The sequence below is a fragment of the Anomaloglossus baeobatrachus genome, chromosome 12 (assembly GCF_048569485.1).
Source record: "Anomaloglossus baeobatrachus isolate aAnoBae1 chromosome 12, aAnoBae1.hap1, whole genome shotgun sequence".
NCBI lineage: Eukaryota > Metazoa > Chordata > Amphibia > Anura > Aromobatidae > Anomaloglossus > Anomaloglossus baeobatrachus.
In genome coordinates, this window is record NC_134364.1 from 88,180,855 (window position 1) to 88,208,471 (window position 27,617).

Below are 27,617 nucleotides of genomic sequence, written 5' to 3' on the forward strand. Positions count from 1 at the left end.
ATGGGTAAATCAGTACCAATGTGGGTATTATTACAGGAAGGGGCCAGAATATAGGACATTATTAATGGAAGGGGGCCAGTATGGGGGACATTATTTCAGAAAAGCACCAGGATCAGGGGACATTATCACATGGGGGGAGGGCAAATCATGTACACCTTCAAAAAATCTTGGATGCTTCCAGGGCCCCTACATCTGACGAACATACAAGGGAGGGCCCAGGTCCAAATTTTGCACTGGGGCCCATCAGACTTTAGTTACGCCACTCCAAGCAGTGCAGCACTTCCACCTGAGTGTCAATGAATTCATATGTATAACAGTGAACCATGTGGTCAGTAGATGTATTACAATTGCTATTAAAATGCAGAACATTATAATAGAAAAAATGTCATGATGCTCGAAGTTCGAATTCCAAAAGGTTTGTTCATCTCGACTCTATAGTCTACATTTGGACTGTCTAAAAATTATCCCGTTTTAGTAACGGTGACTTGAAGCAGAAAATGTTGAAAACTGTGAAGGTTTCATATACCAAATTACAAATATGCATAATTTAAGTGAATCTGCAATACTGTAACGTCCGGGTGGTGGAACCTCTGGGCCGTACACCGGTTTCCCTTGAGGAGGCAGCCAGGCAGGTCACCCCGCCAGAGGGTCTGGGTGCACGGTAGCCGAAGCACTGGTGGTAGTCAGACAGTCCATAGGGGAGCAGGAAAGGTGGATGGAGTTCTGGACGGTGGTCCGGGTGACGAGGCTCAGAGTCCGAGGCCAGGTGGTAAGGTCAGGCGGGATCCGAGACTTGCTGAGCGATGGAACGGGTCACCAAGCGGAGCCAGGGACTGGAGACTGGCGGAGCTGCAGAGGTGGTGGCACATCCGCCAAAGTCACCGTCAGGGTACGGGAATGAGCGTGGTTCGGAGCGGCTGGCGTGGCAGGACAGGCTCTACGAGACAGGACAGGGTTAATGCAGGCAAGGTACAAGACAAGGAAATAGGGGACCTGAACACTAGCTTACTAAACACGTAGAACAGGCCCCGCCCACCAGGAAGGTGATTCTTAATATACCCTGTACCTGTCTATGTAATTTCCTGTTTCTCGGTGCTGGCCCTTTAAGAGAGGGTCAATGACCGCGCGCGCGCCCTAATGCGCATGCGCGAGGCCCGGGTGCCAGAAGCCAGAGGAGGGAGCAGGAGAGCCGGGCTGAGGCAGAGATGCCGACGGGCGCCGGGAGCGGGGACCGGGCTGCCTGGGGACCGCAGGCAATGGGACAGGAAGGCTATGGAGCAGAGAACCGGGAAGCCTGGCACGGGAGCGGGTAAGCAAGGCAGAGAGACCGGGAAGCATGGCAGGAGAGCCGGGGAGCCTAGCAGGAGAGCCGGGGCGCGTGACAAATACCTATTCAATTACCCCCCCCCTTTTTTTTTCTAGGAGCAGAAGTCAGACCTGTGGTAATTTTCAAATCTAACTGGAGTGAGATATTATTCCAGGATCCAATGAGCCTATTATGTGATGTGGGGTCCGCTGCCTTGGAGAACCAGAGATATTATTGGTATAAAGATGGGGCACCACTAAAAGATAAAGATCAGCAGAGATTGGAGATTGACTCTGTTCATAAAGAAGATGTAGGTGATTACCAGTGTGGGATCAGCAATGGTGTCCTCAGTCCTCGTGCCACATTGACTGCGAGTACTAGTAAGTTGTCATCCCATCCTAGTAAACGTCTAACGTTGTATCTAGAGGGGAGTCATTATTCATTCTTATTATTGCAGATTTTCTCATCCTACAGAGACCCCCAGTTATCTATGAAGGAGACCCCTTGACATTGAGATGTCACGGTATATATGAAGGAATAAACACAACATTTTACAAGGAAGATAAAGAGATAAAGTTCTCGGTCAATGATTCGGAGTTACATATAGATAGAGTTGTTCGGGGCTCGTACGGGACATATAGATGTACTAAACTGCTTAGAAAACTTAATCAAACATATCATATCTACTCTGCGGAAACCTACATCTCAGTGTTGGGTAAGTTGATAATTTAAATAACATAGCTACTTATTTTCACAGAAAGAGCGCCATCCCCCACCATTGCTCAGCTCCACTCACTTCAATGGGCTAAGTTGCAATACCAGAAACATCTCATGCCAGTGAAATATCAAGGGTTCTGTTACCTCTCCGGGTGTTATCAGCTCCTCACTGAGTCATAAAATTACTAACAGTATAGTAAGCATGCTCTATGACATGTACAAAGGGGCATTGAAATAGTTTCATGTGTAAACAGCGCACCATGTGGTTAGGAGTGGTATTACAATTAAAAATAAAATGATGGGTTTGATACAAAACATAATACTTGAAGAATCACTATGATCTGAAATTTTAGGATCATAAAATGTTTCAATCTTTACAGGACGTCCTCCTTCAGGGAATGGTTTTGATCCCATCATCATTGCTGGAGCTACAATTGGGACTTTAGTAGCCATTCTCATCCTCATTCTTATTTATTTCTGGAAGTGTAGAAGTAAAAAAACTACACCATCTTCATGTCAAGAACAAGAAGAAAACAGCGCACCAATGGCAGGTAACTCGTTTTTAGAAAAGAGAATTCTTATGTCTTGGCAATATCGGTGGGTTCCAAGGACTCAAATATATGGGGGTCAATTTAATCGTAGGGCAAATAAGAAGGGCAAAGTATCATCAAATGCAGAAGGTATAGGTAGAACTAAGGTGATTCTTCAATGGGGAAGTCACCAATTTAGTAACATTTTGTAAGTGTGATTATTGTAAGCTATGACTGTTCTCTTCGAGAGATGACGTCACTGGACAAACTCGTTCTGGTCCTGCAATAAAGAAACAATGTCTAAGGGGCGTTAAGTAGTTGTTGTTCTCTCACGACTATATATGTTTTTAGATATTGTAGCTGGCACACACCCTGCTCCTGAGGAGGATATCTGCTATAGCTCTCTCAATATGGACCATTTACAGACAGGTAGGTATTTTACCCTGTATTTCAAAATTGCCATCCAATGTTACCATGTATTCCAGTGCTAACTCTCTGGACACGTTCAATAGTTTCTTTTGAAGGAAATTCTGTACAGAGGACATTATAGGCAATAAACAAGGTGGCACTAGGACAATAGTCTTCCAATCTGAATATGCCAATATCCGGCTGTATGAATTACATGACAATTCAAGGGAAACAATGGCTAATATGAATGCTGAAGTCATAGAAAACATTTGAGAGCTTATAGTTTAGAATCTCATAGTTATTCTTTTTCTTTCCTACGACCTCAAGAACATCTCAGGAGAGTTGTGCAAAAAGTGTTCAAGCACTCTGGTTCAGCAGCCATGGGGGTAGATGTTGGTCATCAGATTACCTACGAACCCCCTCCTTCCTGTGGGCATCTTCAACATTTTTTCTGTTTAGTTGACTTGACACAGCCTCATCATGCCACCACAATGAAAAACATTCCAGTTTATCTTTTTTCTGATACTGTTTATGGCTGTGAACCTTCAGAACCTTCATTCCTATTTCTGTAGATGTCAGCCTCTTCACAGTTGGCTACCCTGCACTAGACCATTGACTGTAGGGCCATCACTTCACATCATAAAGTCTCTTTAGGGCTCAGTTTTGTTCTGTATAGTTATTAATACTACAATTTTTTACTTTTTTCTAGTGTCATCCACATCGGCCATCAAAGATGTGAGTATAATCTAGATTCATACAATGTGAAACATTTTAGGCTTGGGAATATTGTGGCAGTTATCAAAGCAATATACTTGGTGGAAAGCGTAGTTTTAACCTTGATGGTTTCACACTAGACCTTAAGGAGTTATGGTTTTTCCATGGCTATCACCTTTCCCCATATCCTTTTTGAACCTCATGAATATCATGAGAGGGAACCCTACTTGAGACCCCTCTATTAACCAATCATATCCTATCATATCCTTCTCTGGGTTCATGTTGGTCCTTTGGTGTAGTAATTGCATTGGGCCTCTTCCCTTCCCCACTGTTGGCTTGTAAAGTCAGGCTCAGCTATATTTCCTTTGGCCCCTCAGGCCCAGTAGGCTCTTTCATCTGGCCATGTTACTTTATCTGGCATGTTTGCTCACATTGTCTTCAGTCTCATTAGTCCCTTGTGTCACTAGTGTGTCACGTCTGCAGGTTATATATTGTAATGGAGTGGATTTACTTTCATTTGATTCTGAAAAGGTTAAGTACTCTTTCTTTTATGGTTGAGATTACTCATAGCCTTTATCACAGCTGCAGCATCTTGTCATCACTTCTTCCACTATATTTACCCACTCCTGTCTTTACTTTATTCTGGTCATAGAATCTCTATTCTGACCAGTTTGAAGGAGCCTGTCTTGAAGTAGCTGAGGTGTCATTTCAGTTGCAGCTGTGAAGTTTTCTCCTGAAGAAAACCAGGAATGTTATTCGTTGTGCCTTTCCCCACCCTGTTTGTCTTACTTTCCTTGTGTTGTTTTATTGTACAAATGGGACTAGTGTCTCGCTGACCCAGTCACTAGTCTAAGAAAGTTCAGGGTCAGCAAGGGCCTAGGCACATGATGGCGCACGGGTGGTAGGACACGTCTACGGATGTTAGGGAGCTCAGGGTTCAGTCACAGGTGATTGTGAGGTGGTGAACCCTCTATCGCTAGGACCTTCCTCTACATCTTCCCTGGTTTTCTTCCTGTGTGTTGAGCTGCACGCCGCGTGTTCTTTCGCCTGCCATGACACCGTGTGCCTGCCCATGTTTCTCTTCTCTGTCTGGAGGACTTAGCACATTTGAAAGGGCACTGTGCAACACGACCTTTGAAGAAGTGTTTAAGAAGCATTGGTGGCCGCCTCAGCACTGCGGATCCTTATGGGGCACTGACTCAAAAATCTTTAAAAAATCCTCAACCCATTTCTGTAGTGTATGCTATATATATATATATTTAACTGTAAAAAAAAATATAAATGTACTGTAAATAAAATCTGCAATAAACAATTATTTTTCTTTTTACCTTGCAGGTTGATGTGACTGCCACCTACGCTGTGGTGAAGCATAGACACCACTGATCACATTGTGCCTCAAAATGCTGAATATTAATGATAACACCCTATCAGGATTACAAGAAAGTAGTCAATGTCTTCAGGCCTGTAAAATCCCACATGTTGCGGTAACTCTCAGGGAGGGTCCATTACATAATATGCAGCTATGAATTCATCTATCATGTAAGAAACGCCTACATTTATAGATGTGCTGCCTATATTCACCAAGGGTATAAATAAACAGACACTCCCTTAAACATCGGAGATTGTTAGAAATCACAAGCTATGCATTGGATATTTTCACCAGTTACAAACGGAATCTTTTAAACCAGTTCTACCCCTGTTCTATCAATAAGAAATAGATTTTATTTTTCTAATTTCGTAAAAAAATGTTTTTGTTTGATAGAACTTTTTTGCATTTAAGCTTTGGTGATTTCCACTCTCTCCGACCCACTCTCTACTCCTTGAGACACATAAAAAAACAAACACTCAAATCTATCTATAGATCACGCCTCATAGTTTTCAAATGATTTATTTTTGTTTCATTTTTTTTATTCTTATTTTTTTCAGAAAAATCAAGTAAAAAACTTTAAAATTCTATTTTTGTTCAAAATATTCAGAATTTAAAAAACTTTTTTTTTTCATCATAAGCCTAAGGTAAAACAATGAAGGCCACATAAGGGTCACAGCACAATAGGTAAGAACTGATTTAGACCATATAAGAAATACTTAAAGCTCTGTCCCCAAGGGGCATCTCTGGAAAAGTGTGCAAGTATCCATAAATCCCCCAGTGAAGGAATGAAGGACATGTAATGACCACCATGATGGCATAATGCAGTACGTATCTATCGTGAAGCTTTAAAAATCTACATTGGGGCAACAGTAAGGCCAACATTTTGAACACAATATAGATATCGGTCATAGTTGGACACATTCTGTTCACAATGAGGGCCACATTTGTAGTAAAGACACCCACGGCCAAGTCATTATCCAAGCGTTCCTCTAATGTGCTCCTGTGGTTTCAGTGATGGGAGTTAGAAGTTCTGAAAACAAAATACAAAAATTAGAAATGAGGAACAAAACCACTTTCTTTTACCCCAAATACACATCCATTTTTTTCTTAGAAGATTCTCCAAAAAATTAGCTAATCACTAGGTATCCCGTTGCCTTAACCCTCAGTGATCAGCTGTAAACTGTGGAGCAGCATGTGTTCAATTCCCCTGCAGTGCCCCCACAGGAGAAATGAAGCATTGCACACAATGGAGTGTCTGTGTAATGCATGAATGTATTCAATCCTCCAGACCATGATAGAGAGATACTCTTTGTAGCTGCTCTCTTTACCAGTCAACCCTAGGAGGAGGTCTCCCATCAACACTGAATTGTCTAGTAGGGTATATAAATATGGACTTCCCCTTAATTGTTAATTTGTGCTGAAATAATACCATAAAATAAACAAGGAGCTATTTTAATCTTAAAGATTTAAGTACTGACCTATCAATATTTTCCATGTTTTCCATGAGAAGAACCTTATCTTCAACCTTTTCAATGGATACTGGAGATAAATGACAGGATAAAATGTTACTATGACTAAAGTTTGTTACCCAAAGATACCCATCCCAAACCCACCTGCACACTATAACATGGCGGCAAGGCTACATCAGACGACATGCTACTTTACTCAGGAGGAGAAGTAAAACCCTTTAACTTGTCCTTTTTGCCTTACCAGACTACTCAGACGAGGCTAGTCTCTGGCCTACTGCTCTGTACAACATTTACCAGCTTCCCCTGGCACTACACATTATCACTATCGCACTGCTCCTCACTTCTTCATATATACTCTTTGAATGGTTCCTAGCTATCCAGCAATTCTTCCCCATCAGTGATCAGTGCCATAACACTACCCCTATGTCAACATCAATCTTTGCATAGGTCCATGTTGATGTCAGATTCTTCTTCTTGCATGCTAAGAGGGTTTGATGGTGCCATTAGTGGCCTGCTGGCTTCAACCAACATCGGAAACCTACAAAAACTAGACCGTGGGGTTTACATAAACGATTCTTCTTTTATAAACAGGACATTCCTAAATTATTGCCAGAATTGTTTGTGTTAAGTGATTGATTGTTGAAGACATTGACGACACGAGAAAAAAAAAAAGAGACAACCCCATAGGGTCAACAAGTGGAGACACACAACAAGGAAAAAACAATTCTAAAAGGGGAGACAAAAAAACTAGAGGATAAAAGAGGGTTAGCCAATTTTACAAATATGGTGGAAGTCCATTGGATAGGTTTAATTATGTATTTCATGGTAGAAATTCCGGTGAAGAAATATTTATTTACAGCCCTAATAAAGTATTCTTTATTCACTTACCTCTGGGGACTTGTAGTTTTCTTTGGAGAAATTGAGGTTTTACTATCTTGTCCTGATACTTGTACACAACAATTGAGATGAATATTAGAGTCGCCAAGACCAGGACAATAAGCAATGGTTTGACGTATGAGCCACATTTACCTATGAAATAAATCAAGAGTAAGAGAGCTGAATGGACTCGTGTCATCTTCTAGGTCCTTAAGCCATCAGTAGAAGACTTACTTGAGATTTTTAAGATGAGAGTGTCACTTTCTGATACCAATGTTTGTCTAGAAGAGAGGTCCTTCTCCACCCTACATTGGTAAGATCCTTCATGATGGGCTTGGGCAGACTTGATATGTAGCACTTTGCCTCCTTCCTTGAACTCATATATAGATGCATCTTGTTTCACTTTTTGTTCGTTGTGTAGCCAAAGGAAATGGGAACCATTCCCTTGAGTCAAAAAGCAAGTAAAGGTGAAACTGTCTTCAAACACCAAGTCAAGGACTTTCCTGTTTGTGTTGAGGAAGGCACTACCTATCGGTTCTTTAAGAGAAATGTTAGATATTACTTCATTGAGCTTTTTGGGGTACAATACAAGACATTTGAGAGAAGTAATTTTTCCTTTTGTTTGCCATCATGACTCTTACCTATGACAGCAATTTTCAGCTCATTACTCTCAGTGGAGGAGAAGTGGTTGCTGACTTTGCATTGATACAATCCGGAGTTATACTTCTGAAGAGATCCTATGACGAGTACCCTCCCGTCTTGCCGAACTTGATAAGACTCACTTTTCACATCTACCTCCTTCGAATTGTGCAACCATGTAAATGAAAGGGCGGTACCTTTAGACACAGAGCAGGTGATCGTTACATTACTTCCAACCAACATCTTGGGATCTTCTGGGTCAGCTCTGATTTTTGCACCATCCACTTTGTCTGTAAAAAAACCCCATATATTTCACACATTCTGTTGAATATTGCAATAAACTCTGTTAGAATTACTATATATATATATAGTAGAAAAAGACTAGTTACAGCCATATATATATAAAAAAAATATATATAATATATATATATATATATTTTTTTTTTTCTTTTCTAGGAATTGGCACTTCTGTTTATAAACCGAAGATAAACTTATCTCTAGTCAATCGTCTGCAGCAGAAGCCTCCCTCCACAATTTTGTCCGGTATAGGAAACTATGAATGTTAAGCCCCCCCTCAACAAAGACCAGCTCATCAAATGTCTGTTAGCTGAAAATGGAAGACCCAAGAAGGAAATTATTTAGCTTGTATGCTTATTATAGACAATTCAATTTGTCCATTATGACAGCCGGTCTTCACTTCTGTGTCCGACATCCTTGGACGGCCACCCTCGGTGCCTCTGAAGCCTACTCCTACTAGGCCCTATGATGTCATGAGGGCACTACAGATGAGAGACTAAGCATGCTGGGTGAAGAAGTGAAGATTGGCTGCCTTGGATGGAGTTACGGACTGGAGACTGTCATGATGTCATGGGTCCTAACATATGTCAGAAACAACCAGGATGAGAAGCCAGGATGCTAGGTACAAAAGTGAGGACTGACGAATAAAAAACTAGATTTCAGATCAAGTCTTGGAGCCTGGTAAACATCAGAGACACCTAAGGTTGTTGGATTCTACACAGGATCGGACCGATCACAGAGCCTAATAAGTGTCTGAGATGCACAGGATGCCAGGCCTAAAATTCCCAGCACATTAGAGATGACCAGCTGCCACAGAGGACATAAGTGGACACCAGAGCCAGTTGTCGAGCCTAGTAAGTGCCAGAGGTGCTCAAGTTGACATATGCAGAAGACTATCTGCCATTGCGAACCAAACTGGATGCTAGACCAGGTCATAGAAACTATTACATACCAGAGGTGCCAAGGATGCCAGGCCAAAGATTTCAGAGACAAAAATTACTACCAGTTACCACAGAGGATAGAACTAGATACCAGACCTGGTTGTGGAGACTAGTTACAGCCAGAGTCACCCAGAATGCCATGCTGAGGATGACAAGTGCAGAGGTGAAGACCATCTGCTATTGAGGACTGGACTGGATGCCAGACCAGGTTGAAGAGCCTAGTAAGTGCCAGTGGCGCCTAGGTTGAGGATCTCCAGCTGAGTGTGAAGCAAATCGATTACCTTCGACCAGGATGTAACTGGATGGGCTGTATTTGATGATGTTCCTTCTGGAATCAGCAACTTGACACATATATTCTCCAGAATCACGGTCCTGAGCAGAGAATATTCTAACAGCTGCTCTCTTAAGAACTTTGGAATTCTTGTAAACGGTAGCTATCACATCTGAACTACTTTTTTTTGGATGAACTGTAAAGTCACAGTTTATCGTCATTGATTTCCCAAACTGAACATTTGTCGGGTATACCTTCAGAACGGGAGCGGAGAAAATCTCTAAAATCAAGAATTGAACAATAAAAAGATATATGTATAGTTATAAATAATATAGAAACATGCAAATTTTTATTAGCTTTAACATGAATATGCCCTTACTAAACCTTTGGGGCAAAGTACTTCGATCATACATACTTCTACATTTCATGCTGCTTTCACATAACCATACAGTAATCTGACACAATTCTTACAGCCACCACTAGGGGAGCTGAGGAGCTTATTATATGAATATGTACTTCACTCCGCCTAGTGGCAGCTAGAAGGACTGCAGAGGCATTTGGAGCTTTTTGTCAAAATAAAAGGATATTAACACTGCACACCTCCTGAGCATGGGGGCTTCTCTTCAATTTGGGAAAAAATAGTGAACAAGGTAATTTTTGTGCTCAAGATTTGGGGTGCATTCCAGATTCCAGGCCAACTTATGAGAGTCAACATTAATATTTGCCTTTGCATCATGGTATACAATGGTGTTTGCACTGAATGAGCTGTAAAATGCAGAGAAAACCAGAATTCCACTAAACTGACTGATTCCACTACTTGTTACCTTGCACGTCAATGTCAAGCTCTTGGCTGACCTTCACAAGATCATTACTTAAACATTTCACACTGCACGTATAATTTCCAGAATTCTTCTTCATAGATGATGTAATTTGATACTTATGAAGTTCATCATAATCCCGTATTTTTTGTCCATCCATGTAAAAAGCAAATACCAGCTTTGTGCTACCACGGAGAGGATTCAAAGCCGGATTTAGAGCGACATCACAGGATAAGGTGATGGGATCACCTTCTATTATTGGAGTTGTTTTTACTTTTAGAACCAGATAGGTAAAAAATTCTAGGGAAATAAAAAAGGTTAAAAAAATCAGATTAAATGTTATGAAGTTGACATTACACCACAAATATTGAATGCGCTTCAAGCGGGAATGCTAATATTTAATTTTTTCGAAAATAGAAACAAGGGACAAAGAGGCAAGGGACAAAGAGCACATGAAAAAAAACAAAGAAAAGAAGATGGAAGATACTAATCAATACCCATGTTAAATATTATTTTTCACATTTAACCAAAGAATGATTTTTGGGAACCACCAACTGTTCATCTAATTGCCTGTCACGGGATGCCCTGTGAACACAGGGAAACCCATACTGGCCCTAAGGCTGGGGCCCCTGCACTCACCCTAACACTCGGAGGTACCCTTAAAGGTTGGAAGGTCCGGGCCTCCAACCTAAACCCTATCTCCTGTCCTATTCCCTAATGACAAGACTCCCCCCTCCACAACCCACCACCCGGGAGGAAGGGGCAAGGACAGAAGTAAACACCTCACCAACAAAAAAGGATAAAACATGGGTAATAACTACAACAACTCGCACACACAGCAACCACACACAAAGGAGCCACTAAAAGTGCATGAGGGGAAACAACATAGAAGGGGGAGGAGGACAAATAACTACTGGGTCGCAATCATACTGTACAACCAGGACACCTAGAAATGCTGTAACAAGCATCAATGCTGCAGCCAACAAGAAAAGTCATAGAGGGTTTCTCCAGCTCCTTCCTCCTCCTGGCCAAGCTTCCAAATGAATGAAAATAACCGGCACCCTCTAGTGGAAGTTAACAGTATTTATAGGACCTGGGCGTGGTCCCAACCGGAAACACCTGACCAGGAGTCAGGAGCTGCTGGAAGGAAAACTGTCATTAACCCTCTTCTCCCATTTAATAAACAGAGTCCCACCAGAAAAAGTGAGACTCAGACTCAAAACCTGTCACCAAAATCTGCAACAGAGGAAAGTCCGTGACATTGCCCTTGAAAATTCTTAAAAATGCTACTCATGACAGACATACATACTGTTGTGAGACTTCTGCCTGCCCTGACTTTGACTTTGTCTTCTTCATTGGTACCATTTATTACAGACTTCTTCACATCAACTACTACTCAAAGGATGAACGTTTAGGATAACAAAATGGAACTTTTTTGATTAAATAAAGCTGGACAATTTGGTAGAGTTGGCTAAACATCTGATATCTATAGGGGTCTACAAAATCTTCCCTACCAGATGATGTTGGAGGAGATAAGAATTGTCCTGTTTGATTGCTATCTCCAGTTCCTTTCCAGGAAACAACTCTGATCTCAACAAAGTTAAGTGAACACTGCACAGCCAAGCGTTTATTTGTGCATGAAATTTGGGAGGTTTTAAAGGATTTTGGACACTTTTAGACACAGGTAAGCCCAACACTAACGAGTAGGAACTTCGCAAACATCATCATCCCATACAGATCTCTCATGAAAATTACTCCAAAGCATCCACCAACCAGCTCACCATAAGAGTGGACATCTCCAAACCTCTTCCTTCACAGGACTGACTTGAACTTTCTCCTGTATGGTATTATTTTTTGCCGCTGTATTTGGTCTCTATAGTTTTAGTACTTGGATGTCATTACCGAAATATCAATCGTAGACTTTTCTACACTAGGGACAAAATACAATTCGATGTCTTAACTACCCTGACCAGCGTTGAATAGCTTCTTGGATGTCTATCTGGCAATTCCCAAGCATATCACGAAAATAAAGCAAGTAATCGCTGGGTAATTGTATGGACTATTAATATAAAAATACAAAATCTTACCAGTGACCGGGACAAATAGTCCTGCGGAATAAGAGCTATACCTGAACGAAGATGTCTTGGATTTTTTATTGCATTTATATTCCCCTGTCATATTAAAGTAGGCTTTTCCAAGTAACATAGCAGAATTAGCTTCCAAAAATTTTAGGATACCGCCGTTCTTATAAAACTCGGTGCGTTCTAAATCTAGACCCTGACGATGGTGACATGTGATGGTCAGCTCTTCGTCTTCTAATATGAATGGGGGAGCTTGCACAATGAGATCACCTGAAAGACACAAAAGTGTAGAGTATGAAGGATGTACACTCCTGGACTCTTGTAATGAAGGAACGGAATGCCAGTATCAAATTACTCTTAAGTTGTATAGATAATATTTCCCAACACTTGGATCTCCGGCACCTCAAGACGAAGCTTACCACATAATGTTGCAATACCACACACAGCCTGTGGAAGAGGGTAGAGCTATTTCTGGAAAAAGATTTTATTTTTGACTTCATACAACTGCATTAAGGTTTAGGAAGTAATGAGATTCTTCTTCATGTAACTGACTTACTATTAGAGACATCCAGCCTAAGGGGTTCACTTATATGAGTATTAGTGGATCGGCACTGATAATACCCGCTGTCACTGACAAGTGCATCCTGAACGGTAAAGCTCTGTTGAGTTATATTCATCTGGTTACTATCCTTGTACCAGTAGTACGCTTGTTTGTCTTTGATTTTTGGATCCACATTACATGCGATAGTCATAGTTTCCGTAGTCAATATTTGACCAACATTTGGTGTAAATGACACCACTGCCATACCTAAAAAAGAAGAAAATGAAAGGATAAAGAAAATGTTGAAAATAGAAAACTGTCACCTGGAATGGGGATTCAAAATGGAGTAGAGAAGGGGTTAAAGCCGCGCATCAGCCAAATGAAGCTGTAGAAATGTTGATGAATAATATCTTTCTTTTATTCCATCGGTCTACGCATTTTGAGGTCAAAAACCTCTTCCTCAGGACCAGTACCAGTTGTTGATGTACTGGTCCTGAGGAAGAGGTGTTTGACCTTGAAACGCGCTGACCGATGGAATAAAAGAAAGATATTATTCATCAACATTTCTACAGTTTCATTTGGCTGATGAGCGGCTTTAACCCCTTCTCTACTCCATTTTAAATGCTCATACATGTGGGGCTGCAGCAGACGCCATTATCTCTTGCTTATCAGTGGTTGTGACGTTCACAACCGATTTAGGTGATTGTATATTTCCTATATACTACACTTGTTCATCTGGTGTTACACTATCAACGCTTCTTATTTTTAGATTTACCTGGAATGGGGAAACATCTGACAACACGCTGAACCAGTCATACTAACCGCTGCAGCCAATCACAGGCTTCAGTGGCCTTGTGTTGTCTAAACAATGTAGTTATCGCTTCCTTTAATGGTGACCAATGGAGCAGTCTATATTCGATTCACAAGGGTGGCAAGAGGTGAGCATGCCTAAGAAAAAGTATTTAAAAACAGCCAATTAGCTCAGCTGTCCCAAGGCACCGCCTGATGAAGGTTGTGAAACCCGCATTGAAGTGCTTCTGGGATTATTTCTCTAATTATTAGATTAAGTCTACACCAGATAGGGCCTGGATCCATGTATTATCCATGAATTTAAATTGTTTTTAATTAATCCATGCCTAAGTGAAAGTATTTATAAGGATAGGCATTCCTTTTAAATTAATTGAGCTGCTCCTGAGACAACTCCTGCTGTAGATTGCGAAACACAGATTGAAGTGCTTTTGAGATGATTTCTCCTACTACTGGATCATCTTCATACCAGATAGGAACTGGATCCACCTGGTTCGAGCATGCCTTTAGTTAGTTATTTTTAATGAATGCATGCCAAAGAACAAGTATTTTTAAGGACAGGCATTACTTTTAAAATAGCTGAAATGCCCCTAAGACAATCTGTGGTGAAGGCGGCGAAACACACATTAGGGTGCTTCTTGGATGATTTTTCCTTCCACTGGATCATGTCCATATCAGATATGGACTTGATCCATTAGGGTCAGCAGGTGAGCATATCTTTAGTATGTTATTTTTATTGATTCCATGTCTAAATAAAAGTATTTTTAAGGATTGGCATTCCTTTTAAATTAGCCGAGCTGCCCTGAGACCACTCCTGATGAAGGTTGCGAAACACACATTGAACAACTTCTTGGATGATTTCTGCTACCACTAGATCATCTTCATAACAAATATGAGCTAAATCCACGTGATTGACAGCAGGTGAGCATGACTATGAATCCATGCCTAAGAAAAAGTGTTTTTTTTAAGGATAGATTAAATTAGCTGAGCTGCCTGTAAAACAACAGGAACCTAGTTTGGTCCACACCCATTTTAGAAAAAGTGACTCTTTAGTGATATTATAAGTTGGCTTCACACTTATTTCATTCACCCTATTCTAGGACCAAGGCATCCAATATTTTTTTTAATCGAAGGAATAAAGGGTGACATGAACTGGTGGGGGTAGGCCCATTACAGGTCCAAATCACCTATCCAAAAAAGGAATGTGGCCCACCTTAAACTTCAAGGGAGCCCATAACTTTAGGGTGCAACATGGCCTTGCATGTTGAAAATAGTCATATATATATCTAATATGTAAAGCTGAATGTGTGTATGTGTGTGTGTGTGTGTGTGTGTGTGTGTGTATGTCCGGGATTGGCATCTGCACCGTCGCAGCTATAGCCACAAAATTTTGCACACTCACACTTCTTGACCCCGAGAGCGTCATAGGCTATGTTTTGAGGGGAAATTGTAACACCGCGCTTTACAGTTATTCACCAAAAAACCTGCCTCCATTAAAGCGAATGGAGCTGGGAGTCACAGTGCAGCCAGAACTTCAGAAGAATGCGCAGCCACGCCTTTATATGGAATGTTGGCGTGTCACAATGCAGCCAGGGAAAGAGACAGACACAGACAGGGAAAGAGGCAGACACAGACAGGGTAAGAAACAAACATAGACAAGGTAAGAGACAGACACAAGAGACAGACACAGACAAAGAGACAGACTGACAGGGAGAGAGAGTGAAAGAGAGAGACAGGTTAAGAGACAGACACAGACAGGTAAAGAGACAGACACAGACAAAGAGACAGAGACAGACACAGGGAAACAGACAGACAGGGAAAGAGAGAGAAAGAGACAGACAGGGTAAGAGACAGACAAAGAGACAGACACAGGGAAAGAGAGGGAAAGAGGGAAATTGACAGACAGGGAAAGAGAGGGAAAGAGACAGACAGGGAAAGAGACAGACAAAGAAAGAGACAGACAAAGAGATAGAGAGACAGACAGGGAAAGATTGAGACAGATGAAGAAAGAGATAGATAGACAGACAGGGAAAGAGATTGAGACAGACGGAGAATGAGACACAGACAGTCAGAGATAGACAGGGAAAGAGACAGACAGACAAAGAGATAGAGAGAGAGAGACAGAGAGATATATACAGAGGGGGAGACAGACAGAGAATGGGAGAGAAACAGAGAGACAGTTACTATCCCGGGCAGCGCCGGGTGCTATGTTGTGAGGCAAAATTTTAACCCCGCGCCTTCCAATTTACCAATCAATTTTGCCCCTATCTACATAATGGGGAAAAAGTTAAACGAAAAGTGTTGGGGGCAAATTGACAGCTGCCAGATGTGAACAAGGGGGACTTAAAGAATGAGAGCGATGGCGCCAAAGAGTATTTACCGTACAGTTGCTAAGGAGGGGCCCCGACATGGGATACTCACCATACTCGGGGATATGAACACACACAAAAAATGCACCACACACTACCACGTACTTGAACACATATACCACCCTCAGCACACATTTCACCAAGTGAAACTATTTAATAATTACATTTCTATCTATTTGTTTTGTGGTTTTTGTGTGCAGAATACATTTGTGTTAATACATTCTATTTTGTTAACAGCAGTTATTAACCCGGGCGAAGCCAGGTAGTACAGCTAGTATATATTTATATATATATATATATATATATATATATATATATGTATATATATATATATATATATATATATATATATATGTATATATATATATATATATATATATATATATATATATATATATATATATAAATATAAGCATTTATATATTGTCAAGTTGCACACCAGTTCACACTTAGTTACATAGTTACTTAGGTTGAAAAAAGACCTAGGTCCATCTAGTTCAACCTTCCTCCACTTCTTCATTTTGTCCTTAAGTCATTTATAACCAACAATGTTGTGTGTACTGAGGAAATCATCCAGCCTTTTTTTAAAAGCTGTTATAGTATCTGCCATTACTACCTCTTGTGGTAGGGTATTCCACAGTCTGACCGCTCTAACTGTAAATAACCCTTTCCTATTTAGCTGCCGGAATCGCTTTTCTTCCACTCGCAGTGTATGCCCCTGGTCCTTAGTATTGTCTTTGGAAGAAATAAGTCATGTGCCAATCCTTTATATTGACCACACATGTATTTATACATATAAATGAGATCTCCTCTGAGACGTCTTTTTTCTAAGCTAAACATATATAACTTTTTCAACCTGTCATCATATGGGAGGCCTTCCATTCCTTGTAGTAGTCTAGTTAACCGCCTTTGAACCGACTCTAACTTCTGAATGTCCTTTTTAAAAATGTCAAGCCCAAAACTGGATCCCATATTCCAGATGTGGCCTTACAAGTGATTTATAGAGGGGTAACAATACATTGGGATCATGGGATCTAATCTCTCTCTTTATACACCCTAAAATCTTGTTTGCTTTAGCAGCTGCTGCTTGACATTGAGTGCTGCTGCTCAGCTTATTTGTAATGAGAATACCCAAGTCCTTCTCCTGTTCTGTAGTCCCAAGTTTACTTCCATTTAATATATACGCAGTTATAGGATTACTCCGTCCTAGGTGCATTACTTTACATTTATCAACATTAAATCTCATTTGCCAAGTATCAGCCCATTCTGACATCTTATCCAGAATTTTTTGTAATATTGTACTATCAAGGTCAGGTTTTAATATCCTACATAGTTTGGTGTCATCAGCAAAGACTGACACTTTACTATCAATCCCATCCACAAGGTCATTAATAAAAAGATTGAAAAAAATTGGTCCTAGCACAAATCCCTGCGGCACCCCACTGCTGACTATAGCCCAGTTAGAGAATGTACCATTTATGACTACTCTTTGTTTCCTATCTTTTAGCCAATTCCTTACCCAGTTGCATATAGTTTCCCCTAGTCCTTGCTTCTGGAGCTTTAGTATAAGGCTATTATGTGGTACAGTATCAAATGCCTTTGCAAAGTCCAAATAAATCAGTTGCATTACCAATATCCAGGTTTCCACTTACCCCCTCATAGAACCCCAACAGGTTGGTTAGACATGACTTATCTTTCATGAATTCATGCTGTCTGTCAGTTATTATATTATTTTCTGCAATATATTTTTGCATGTCATTCCTTAAAATTCCCTCAAAAACTTTGCATACTACTGATGTCAGGCTTACTGGACGGTAGTTGCCTGGATCCACCCTCTTACCTTTCTTAAATATCGGTACCACATCAGCAATCCTCCAATCCTGAGGCACCAACCCTGTTACAAGCGAGTCTAAAAAGATGAGATATAGCGGTCTGATGATTATGGAGCTCAATTCCCTCAATATTTGTGGATGAATGCCATCTGGTCCGGGGATTTGTCAATGTTTAATTTTTTTCAGACGTAGGCGTACTTCTTCTAGTGTTAAATTAATTATATCGGGTGGTGAACTATGATTTTTTACTTGTTGAATGATCCCTGGAACAATCTGTTCCTTGGTGAACACTGATGAGAAGTGCCTGTTTAATATCTCAGTCTTTTGTTTGTCCTCTATAACTAACTTGTTATTATATTTTAAGGGACCGATACTATGCTTTGTTTTCATTTTTGCGTTAATGTGTTTATAAAAGATTTTGGGATTTATTTTAATGTCCTTGGCGATTTTTGTTTCAGTAGCTAATTTTGCTTGCTTGATTTCTTTTTTTGCATTTCCTATTGATATCTTTATACTTCTCAAATGCTATTTCTGTATTTTCAGCCTTTAAGATTTTAAATGTCCTTTGTTTTGACTTGCAGTGCTTTAGAGGTAGCAACAGGAACACTTTTCATTTAAAAGACAGCAGGTTTATTACTCTTTCATAAACTGCTCCAGCAGCACAGAAACAAAACAGGCTTTTCAGCATAGAGTTTCTAACACAAAATGTACATACAGATCTCTTTGCAGGGTTCGCCTGCACAGGATCTCTCACCTGGATCCCATAGGAGACGTTCCGATCTCCTGCCACAGACTCTGTTGGTCTAGAGCACCTTACACACAGGCTGCTGTAGACACACTCTGCCTTCTGGCAGTCTCTCAACACAGGCTGACTTTCCTCAGCTGTGTTCCTTCCAGAGGCTCCTTCCTCTTGGAGATTAGCAACCTCTTTCCTCTCAGAGGCTGCTTCTCCTGCAGTGCTGCTCCACACACTGCCACACAGACTCCACACCGTCACACAGACTCCTCACCATCTGCCATGTGCCAAACAACAGACTCCATTTAAGAACCATGTGGCATGTCAGCCACATGTCAAACACACCCATGGGGAGGGTATGTAGGTGGCCAGACCAAATGAACTATAATACAAACAAGTAGCACTACAAGTACCACGATGGACCTTCAGGTTTCCACCACTTCTGTAGTACATACCGGCCATTAGCAAAGTAGCCGGTCGCCAACTCAATATATAACAAGATACAGTACAATTGATGTCCCGGGTTTGACCCATACTACCAGTCTACTTGGGTAACGCAGATCAGTGTTAAAGCTAAATTAAGGAACCCTAAATTTACAAGACAGTTCAAAACCCTTAACCAGTAGGTCCCTCCGCCAGACACACAGCCGCCTCACCTTGTACGTTAATATATAAAGCCTCACTCCTTTTCTTCACAGTGTTATCAGATGATTTTGCCTCACACGAATAATTCCCAGAATTTTCCAACAGAGCGGATGCAAGTTTGTATTTATTGGATTCACTGAAATCTTGCAAAATTTTTCCATTTATGTAAAAGGCAAATTTCAAGCGTGTCAATGGTCTCAGTCCACTAATGATTGTGTGACAGGTTAAAGTCATGTCAGCTCCTTCCACCACCGGATGTAAATTTAGACTGATTTCTGGAGAGGTAAAAAGTTCTAAAATGAAATAAAACAAAGTCTAAAATTATTATTCATAAAAAATCTTACAGTGTATGTCACTTCATCTGTTTTGGTAACTAAATTACTAAGTCTACATAGTACTCCTAATGCCCATGGCTGAAATTTCATGGGAAGTCAAAAGTGAACATGGAGACATAAAACATAAATCAGTACAGCTTATAGTAGTTGCCAGAACTAAAAAAACAGAACTTCAACCAACCAAACCAAGACATAATGGAGAAAACACTTGCCCTTTTTTCATACCTTCTTGAAAACTATAAATATTTGACTTCTCTAATATGGAAACCATCCCATAGTGAACTGTAGAGCAATGGGGCTTATGTTGTGTTTTAGCAGTTGGATGTCGACTCAAACTTCTCTACTAAGTAAAGATTTTACGGAATCATGATTTATAAAGTATACTACTCAACCTTTTGGAGGGTCATTGGCTTGGGACAAAAGTATCCCCTGTGTATGAGATAGGAAAATTGGATTGTGGATACAAATGGTGGAAGGCCTTGACTTTGAATGGGGCCATATTGGTGTTCATCACGCTTGAGAGGGTTTCCATGATCAAGATAGTGGTGGTTTATCCTTAGACTATGATGGTGTTACGAACCGACGCCGCCATAGCCGCAAGCAGCCTGCTGTGGTTCCTGTTGCGCCCAGGCACCGGCTGCCGTTCTTGGCCGTGCCTCGGGTCGTCCAGTTGGCTGCTCCTTCCACCACGTCTAAGTGTGGAGAGGCTGCTAGTGCGCATGCGTGCGCCGATTTACCCCAGCCAGAGTCTAAGCCCGGTGTTTTGCCTAGTGAGCATGCTTAGCCTGATTGTGTCATTTCTGAGACTAAGTCCTCAGTTCAGGCTACTGAGCATGCTCCCACAATTAATCCTAACAGCCTCTTTACACAGGTACTTGGACTTCGTGCTGTGTCTAAGCTCTGGGATGTGCCTACTGAGCATGCTCAGGCAGATAGTCTGATTTCTGAGTCTGTTGTTCAGGCTACTGAGTATGCTCAGGCACTTAGTGCATCAGAGGCTAGGTCTGGTAAGGACCTCACTGAGCATGTCTGTGAGGTGGCAGGCCCTGATAGGGCAGAGGGTGTCAGGTGTCCTGATGACGTGGCCACTCCGAACTGGCTCGCAGAGGCCCGCCCCTATGATCTGGCACCTCACCATTGGTCATCAGACGATGACTGGTGAAGTGTTTGGGGCGTGGCTGCCATGAGGTCATCATTCACGTGGCGGTTCCAGATAGGCCACTGGTGACGTCGCTGATGATATGGCACTTTGCTATTGGACCTTGGTGGTTCCACCTTGGGTTTGGGGCGGATCTAGGTTATAAAAGGGGCTGGAGACAACATGGAGGTGCGCAGTCTTCACTCATATTCACTTAGAATTCATGGTGGCATACCCTTGTTGGAAGTGGTAGGTAGGGCTAGGCGAACGGTGCCTGTCACGCCAAGATTCGTGGCTCAGCACATGAGGGTCAGGCGCCGTGCTTCCTTGCTACCGTTCCTGTTGTGCTATAGCAGTCCAGTGGTGTTAACTGGGTTGCAGCTGCTGCGTCACCTGTCCAGTTGTGCCTCCTACGCACACGGACAGCATACCTTCTGCGTCACTTGTCCGAGAGTGCCCTCTACGCACACGGAAAATGCACCTGTTGCGCCACCTGTTCGGTTGTGCCTCCTATGCGCACGGACAGCATACCTCAGGACCCCTGTTGAGTTAACAGAGTGTTCCAGGATTGGGTGTGTGAAAATATTATCCTCCTTGTACATACATGCAAAGGAAAGATGAGTCCTGCACCACTCGTGAACCTCCGTTACCGGGATGATAAATTCTCACTTGTGTCCTTTGTGAGGGGCCGGTATCCGTGTCTGGTGCCGCCGCTGTTTTATCCTGCACTAAAACTTGAATAAAGAACATCCGGTATAGCAGCTGTTTTGCGGTCATTTTCGTCTTACCCTGATGCTATTATCCTCCTTGGCTTCCCAGTCAACGCTACTGGTGTGATCCCTTGGCCTGACGTGTTCTCTACACACGTGGCCATTCGAGTAGTGACCAGAAACGCTAATCAAAGAACCGCTCGGCCTGTCGTGTCTGACACACGCGACCGACAGGGCGCTGTCGCAGCGGTCTTCTTGGTCAACGCTCCTGGTCACCATCTGGCCTGACATGTTCCCTGCACACGAGGTCGAGGTTGCGCCAATTCCACCGAAACGCTAACTGGGTTGTCGTCTGGTCTGACGTGTCACTACACACGTGACCTGTTCCCTGGGTTATCTCAGAGCCATCCAGCTCTATAGTCTCCGCCTAACCCACAGGGTGTCAGCAGCTCCATTACCATCTGGAGCACGGTGGGCCCTGGCTGGCGATTGGGATATATACCCCCTGGTCCTAATCTGCCGGTCCCCCCGTAACAGATGGCCTTAAGATAGGCCATCAATATCAGGTATTTGACCAATTGGAGTAAATGGGGACCAGCTCTGACCCTTAAGAAGTAGAGGCTGCAGCTAGAAGTATGGGCCCTAGAGAGGCTGCAGCTAGAAGTAAGGGCCCTAGAATCATACACCTACCAATCTGATGTTCATAACGATAGACCATTAATAGTTTAAATCTGGAAAATCACCTTGAGTAAAGCTTTACGATATTTGATGAAAAATGACATCCAAGATTTACCTACTACTGAAATATACTCCTCGGCATCATAGATTTTTGATATAGAACCCGTGTTTACAAATCTTGTACATTTATATTTTCCTGTGGCGTTTTTGGAAACAGTTCCAAGGTTTAAGTCAGATTCAGAACCCAAAAACTTAAGCATATTGTCGTCCTTGTAAAATGTGGTATTAACAGCCGAGCCGGTGCGCCACATTTTACATTTCAGTGTCACGCTGTCCCCTTCATGGATGGATAGAGGTACTTGTAGGATGAGCCACACTGAAATAAAGAGGGAATGCTGTAAAAGCAAATCGAGTCTATTAATAAAAGCACATAACATTTGATCATTGATATTCTATTTCTAGATTGGAAGTGTGAAAATAAATTATTTTTCCATAATACAGAAATCAGTGGTCAATGCCAGTAAGCTGCTCCTAAAGCCAGAAGACTAATGATGTGTATTAAATCAGACTTGACCCCCACTAGACAGGAAGATAAAGTATTGGTGCGGCCTTTATTCAATAGGGAGAGGGGAGTAAGCCAATTCAAGATGACTCTGTAGGAGGTCTAGCTTCTTTGAAAACAATTTATCAGGCATGATGATAAAGTCCTGTCCTCTCCCCTCTAACAGCTGCTGGTGTTATTAAGTTAGAACATCCTCAACTGGTCTCACTAAAATTGTTGAGTTTGACCATCTTTACAGACTACTTTTAGTCTTAAAAGTCATATGAATATTTGTGTAAGAATTTGTACAAATTTTGGTTGGCGGAAAAATAATCTTCAACTCCACTGATCTTTATTCAGCCAAACTAACATATTTTTTTCGAAGATTTTGGAATTGAACTGCTAATCTTACCAAAGAAAACATCCAGATGAATAGGGTCGCTTTTCTCACCAGATTCACCCTGGCACTGGTATTGCCCAATATCGGTGTCGCCATTACTTGAAATCCTTAGTGTTTTTTCAGTTGAGGGTAGCTTGACTTTGTCTTTATACCAGGAATATGTCTTGCTTGTCTGGCCATTGCATGTGAATGTGATTTGATCGAATCTTAAAATTTTGTTCCAATTTGGGTTAGCAGACAGCACAGGCTTAATGGACTCTATGGTAAGGACACAATGTAATTTATTAAAATATTCTTATTTCTGTAAAGTAATCCTACATTTTACTCAATGAGATGGTGTGTTCCACCCTTGCATGACCACATCTAGTAATCACAAGTGAGAATGAATCGGTGAACCTTCTCCCATTTATTAAGGATAAGGACATTGAGTTAGACCTTGTTATTGATTTCCATCTTTCCTGAATTACATCCCATGTCTCGTGTTTACCTTGACCCTTTACTTTGTATATGACCCATCTGTTGATTATCTACTAAGTTGGAAGCTATCCAACGAACTGTAATCTGGGGACGCCACTTTGCAAGATCCATAAAGTTAATTGAGAAGAATGGATCAACCCAGCAACTGGCAATCAAGGGTCTAATCAAGTTATATCCAAAATGAGTAGACCCAACCGTGGACAGTTTTTCATACATTGAAGCCACCACTGCGTTGGTGTTCATTGGGGAATAATATTCTTTCACTGTATGAAAGTATAAGTGTTTACTTTTTTCAGAAGTTTAGAAGATGTCAGGAATCGTCGTCGTCAACTATGACCAGGATTGGTGTACCCCATAAGCTGAAGAACATTAGATTGGCCACTGACGACCTAAGACTGAGTACATGTCACTGACATTGCTACCTGACATTTCATCTGCTTTATCAGACATGTCTATAAAACACTTGACCTTGTTAAAGGCACCGAAGCCCCAAGTCCAACTTGAGTTCATTAACCCTAAGCAGTATGATGGGAAAAGGGGTGGTGTAGATAAATTTGTTTCTGATACTTGGTTCCTTCTCTAGGAATTGTAGGAACCAGAGTTTTACATAATTAAGTATGTGATAGCGCTGCTCTTGGCCAATACAATGACCCATGTACACTTACCTTCTATAAGGACCAACAGCTGTTCACTCATCTTCCTCACACTGTTCATTATTGTTCTTACTTCACATGAATAATCCCCAGAATCCTCCAATTGAACAGACTGAACTGTGTATTTATTTAATGATCCAAATTCTCGGACGTGCCAACCATTTTTGTAAAAAGCAAATTCTAATTCCGTGTTTGCCCTTAAAGGATGAAGAATTGTCACGCAAGTTAGAGTCATGACCATCCCCACCGATATTGGATATGAACCTATCTTTACTTTTGGAGGTGAAAACAACTCTGAAAGATAGTGAAAGGCAAAATATATTAGTACAATACATGGTAATGCAAAAACAACACACTAAATGTTGAATCATAATAGTATGATCCATGGTATTCATTGCATTGTCATTATGACCTTTTCAGTTAGTAGGCTATCTTGTTGGTGTGAATCTCTCAAAAGGATAGTTCTTTGATTTGTGTAACCAAGAACCACAGTGGGCTGACTATGAGCACCAAAGTTCTGGCACCAACTGAGTATCTCAACCCAAAACAGATTCATGGGGCATAATATCCTTTAGGTCTTCACTGATCTGTACCAAGAAGCATCACAATTGAACCACTGGACTGAGTGGACATACAGAAATCCTGGGGACAGCTAAGTGCCACAAATAACCGCAATAAGACAAAACAATCACTGATCTCGGGGAGACCAGCCAGAAAAAACACTGCCGGCAGCCAGCGAGGGTGCTCAAGACAGTGAAATCCTAGGTACATTGCCCCCTGGGAAATATGCAAATCAAAAAAGTCTGTGGAGCCTCTGTTAGGAGTCTCAACACAGAAACCAGCCAGATATCCCTGCGGGAAGGACCCAGCCAAGGGGTGGCTCTTTTTAGGAGACCACCATATTAAGTGACCCTTTTAGTCAATATCCAACTTTTTGACAAGTTTAAAGATATGACAAGGGAAATACCAAGGCCAGGTATCCATCCACAGACAGCTGTTTCGGGGTATTGCCCCTCATCAGTGTGGAGTAGGATTTTGGCCAGGTGGGAGCAATGCCTAGTAGACCAACAAGACAAAACAATCACTGATCTCGGGGAGACCAGACAGAGAAAACACTGCCGGCAGCCAGCGAGGGCGCTCAAGACAGTGAAATCCTAGGTACATTGCCCCCTGGGAAATATGCAAATCAAAAAAGTCCGTGGGTTTCTGTGTTGAGACTCCTAACAGAGGCTCCATGGACTTTTTTGATTTACAAATAACCGCAATGGAACACTGGGCTTACTATGAGCACCAAAGTTCTGGCCCCAACTGAGTGTCTCAACCCAAAACAGATTCATGGAGCATAAAATTCTTTAGGTCTTCACAGGTCTATACCTACAAGCATCACAATTGAACCACTGGACTGAGACATACAGAAGTCCTGGGGCCAGCTAAGTGCCTCCATCCAAACCAGAATCAAGGGAATCAAGGAGCCAGAGGTCTTCTCTGGTGTGTGCCATCACAACAGATCTCTAGGCTTGCTAGATGCACTGAAGTCTTGAGACTAGCTAAGTAATTGCAACCAAAATGAGAATAATGGGAAACAAGGTGCTGTAGATGTTTTCCGGTCTATACAACCAAGCATACCAATAAACCCCTGGGCAGACATGAGGCACCAGAGTTCGGGCACCAGCTACATTTTTTAACCTAAATCAGAGTAATGGGAAACAAGGAGCTATAGGTCTTCACTGGTCTGTGCCTCAAAAGATCAAAACAAACCACGAGGTTTGCCAGACACACTGAAGTCCTAGAGACAGCTATGTGCCTCCACCCAAATCATAGTCATGGGAAATAATGAAGCCATGATCTCTGATCTGTTCCTCCAACCATCATAACAGACCACCCTGCTTGCACTGAAGTCTTGGAGCCAGGTTAGTGGCTCCACTCAAATCAGAGCCCTAGGAAACAAGGTACTATAGATCTTTTCTGGTGTGGTCCACAGGGCTACCAAGAGGTAGATGTTACATTTCTTAGCCCAAATCAGTCATTGGAAACAAGGTCCTGTAGCTCATCTCTGGTCTTTAGCACCAAACACCACAATGAACATTAAGGGCGCTTTACACGCTACAATATATCTTACGATGTGTTGGTGGGGTCACTTCGTAAGTGACGCACATCCGGCATCGTAAGTTACATTGTAGCATGTAACAGCTACGTGCGATTTAGATTGAACAGTAAAACGTTCATCGCACGCACGTCATTCAATTCCTAAAAATTGAACGTCAGGTTGTTCATCGTACCCGGGGTAGCACACATCGCAGTGTGTGACACCCCGGGAACGATGAACAGATCTTACCTATGTCCTGCGGCTCCCGCTGGCAATGCGGAAGCAGGTGGGTGGGATGTTTACGTCCCGCTCATCTCCGCCCCTCCGCTTCTATTGGCCGGCTGCCGCGTGACGTCGATGTGACGCAGAACGTCCCTCCCACTCCAGGAAGTGGATGTTCGCCGCCCGCATCGAGGTCGTATGGACGGGTAACTACGTGTGACGGGGGTTATTCGTTTGTGCGACACGTTCAACAAATTGAACGTGCCGCACATACGATGGGGGCGGGTACGATCGCATACGATATCATATGCTGGATCGTATGGTGTAAAGCAGGCTTTACATACATAGGTGAAATGTTACCTGTGAAATCAATTAACTCTTCAGCTTCAGTGTCCTTAATTTCATTCTTGAAGATGGCCTTTTTCGTACACTTATATCTTCCAGCCACAGTACTGTCCACTTTCCCGACAAATAAATAAGTTTCAAAGTTCATAGGTTTCACTAATTGATAGTTTTTAAAAAACGATACTTTTGCATCAGTTGTATTCACATCAGGACGACTGTCACAATTCAGGGTCAGAATGTCGCCTTCGAAGACGTAGCGCGGGGCTCTCACTATGGTAAGATCTGGTGGAGGCAAGCATGAAATGTAGACCTGATGAATATAAACAGTTTTACAGAATGGACCAAATATTATTAACTCCTTCTATACACCTTCAAACATAGCTTATACAAAAAAGATGTCTTATAATACTTGCCATTTTCTTACCTGTTATTACATGTGGTCGAATAGCTTCACTTTTTTGACTGGTGCGAGTTTGACACTGGTAGACTGCCCTATCATACAACTGAATGGAGGAGAGGGTAAAGTTTTGGAGACTTATATCCATCTGAATGTCATTCCGATACCAAGTATATGTCTCATTGTCCTGGACATTGGACGGATGGAGGCAAGAAATGGTCAATGTCTCATTGTAGAACATCGTTCTCCAGTCAGGTGTAAAGGACACC

General features: G+C 41.9%; 2 protein-coding genes across 2 annotated transcripts; one reads left to right on the forward strand and one right to left on the reverse strand.

The window, feature by feature from the left end:
- Positions 1-5,538, forward strand: LOC142257563 (low affinity immunoglobulin gamma Fc region receptor III-A-like). Its single transcript, XM_075329708.1, has 8 exons — positions 1-4; positions 318-366; positions 1,418-1,686; positions 1,764-2,021; positions 2,404-2,574; positions 2,905-2,982; positions 3,671-3,696; positions 5,011-5,538. Exons 1-8 carry the CDS (start codon positions 1-3, stop codon positions 5,056-5,058), a joined length of 903 nt encoding a protein of 300 aa, XP_075185823.1. The 3' UTR covers positions 5,059-5,538.
- Positions 5,475-27,617, reverse strand: LOC142258218 (Fc receptor-like protein 5). The gene is made up of 15 exons (XM_075330728.1): positions 27,376-27,617; positions 26,967-27,233; positions 24,311-24,592; positions 23,181-23,426; positions 22,343-22,603; positions 19,378-19,659; positions 12,993-13,244; positions 12,443-12,706; positions 10,362-10,655; positions 9,548-9,817; positions 8,031-8,318; positions 7,624-7,926; positions 7,402-7,542; positions 6,523-6,583; positions 5,475-6,074 (listed from the first exon to the last, which is right to left on the reverse strand). Exons 1-15 carry the CDS (start codon positions 27,587-27,589, stop codon positions 6,053-6,055), a joined length of 3,447 nt encoding a protein of 1,148 aa, XP_075186843.1. The 5' UTR covers positions 27,590-27,617; the 3' UTR covers positions 5,475-6,052.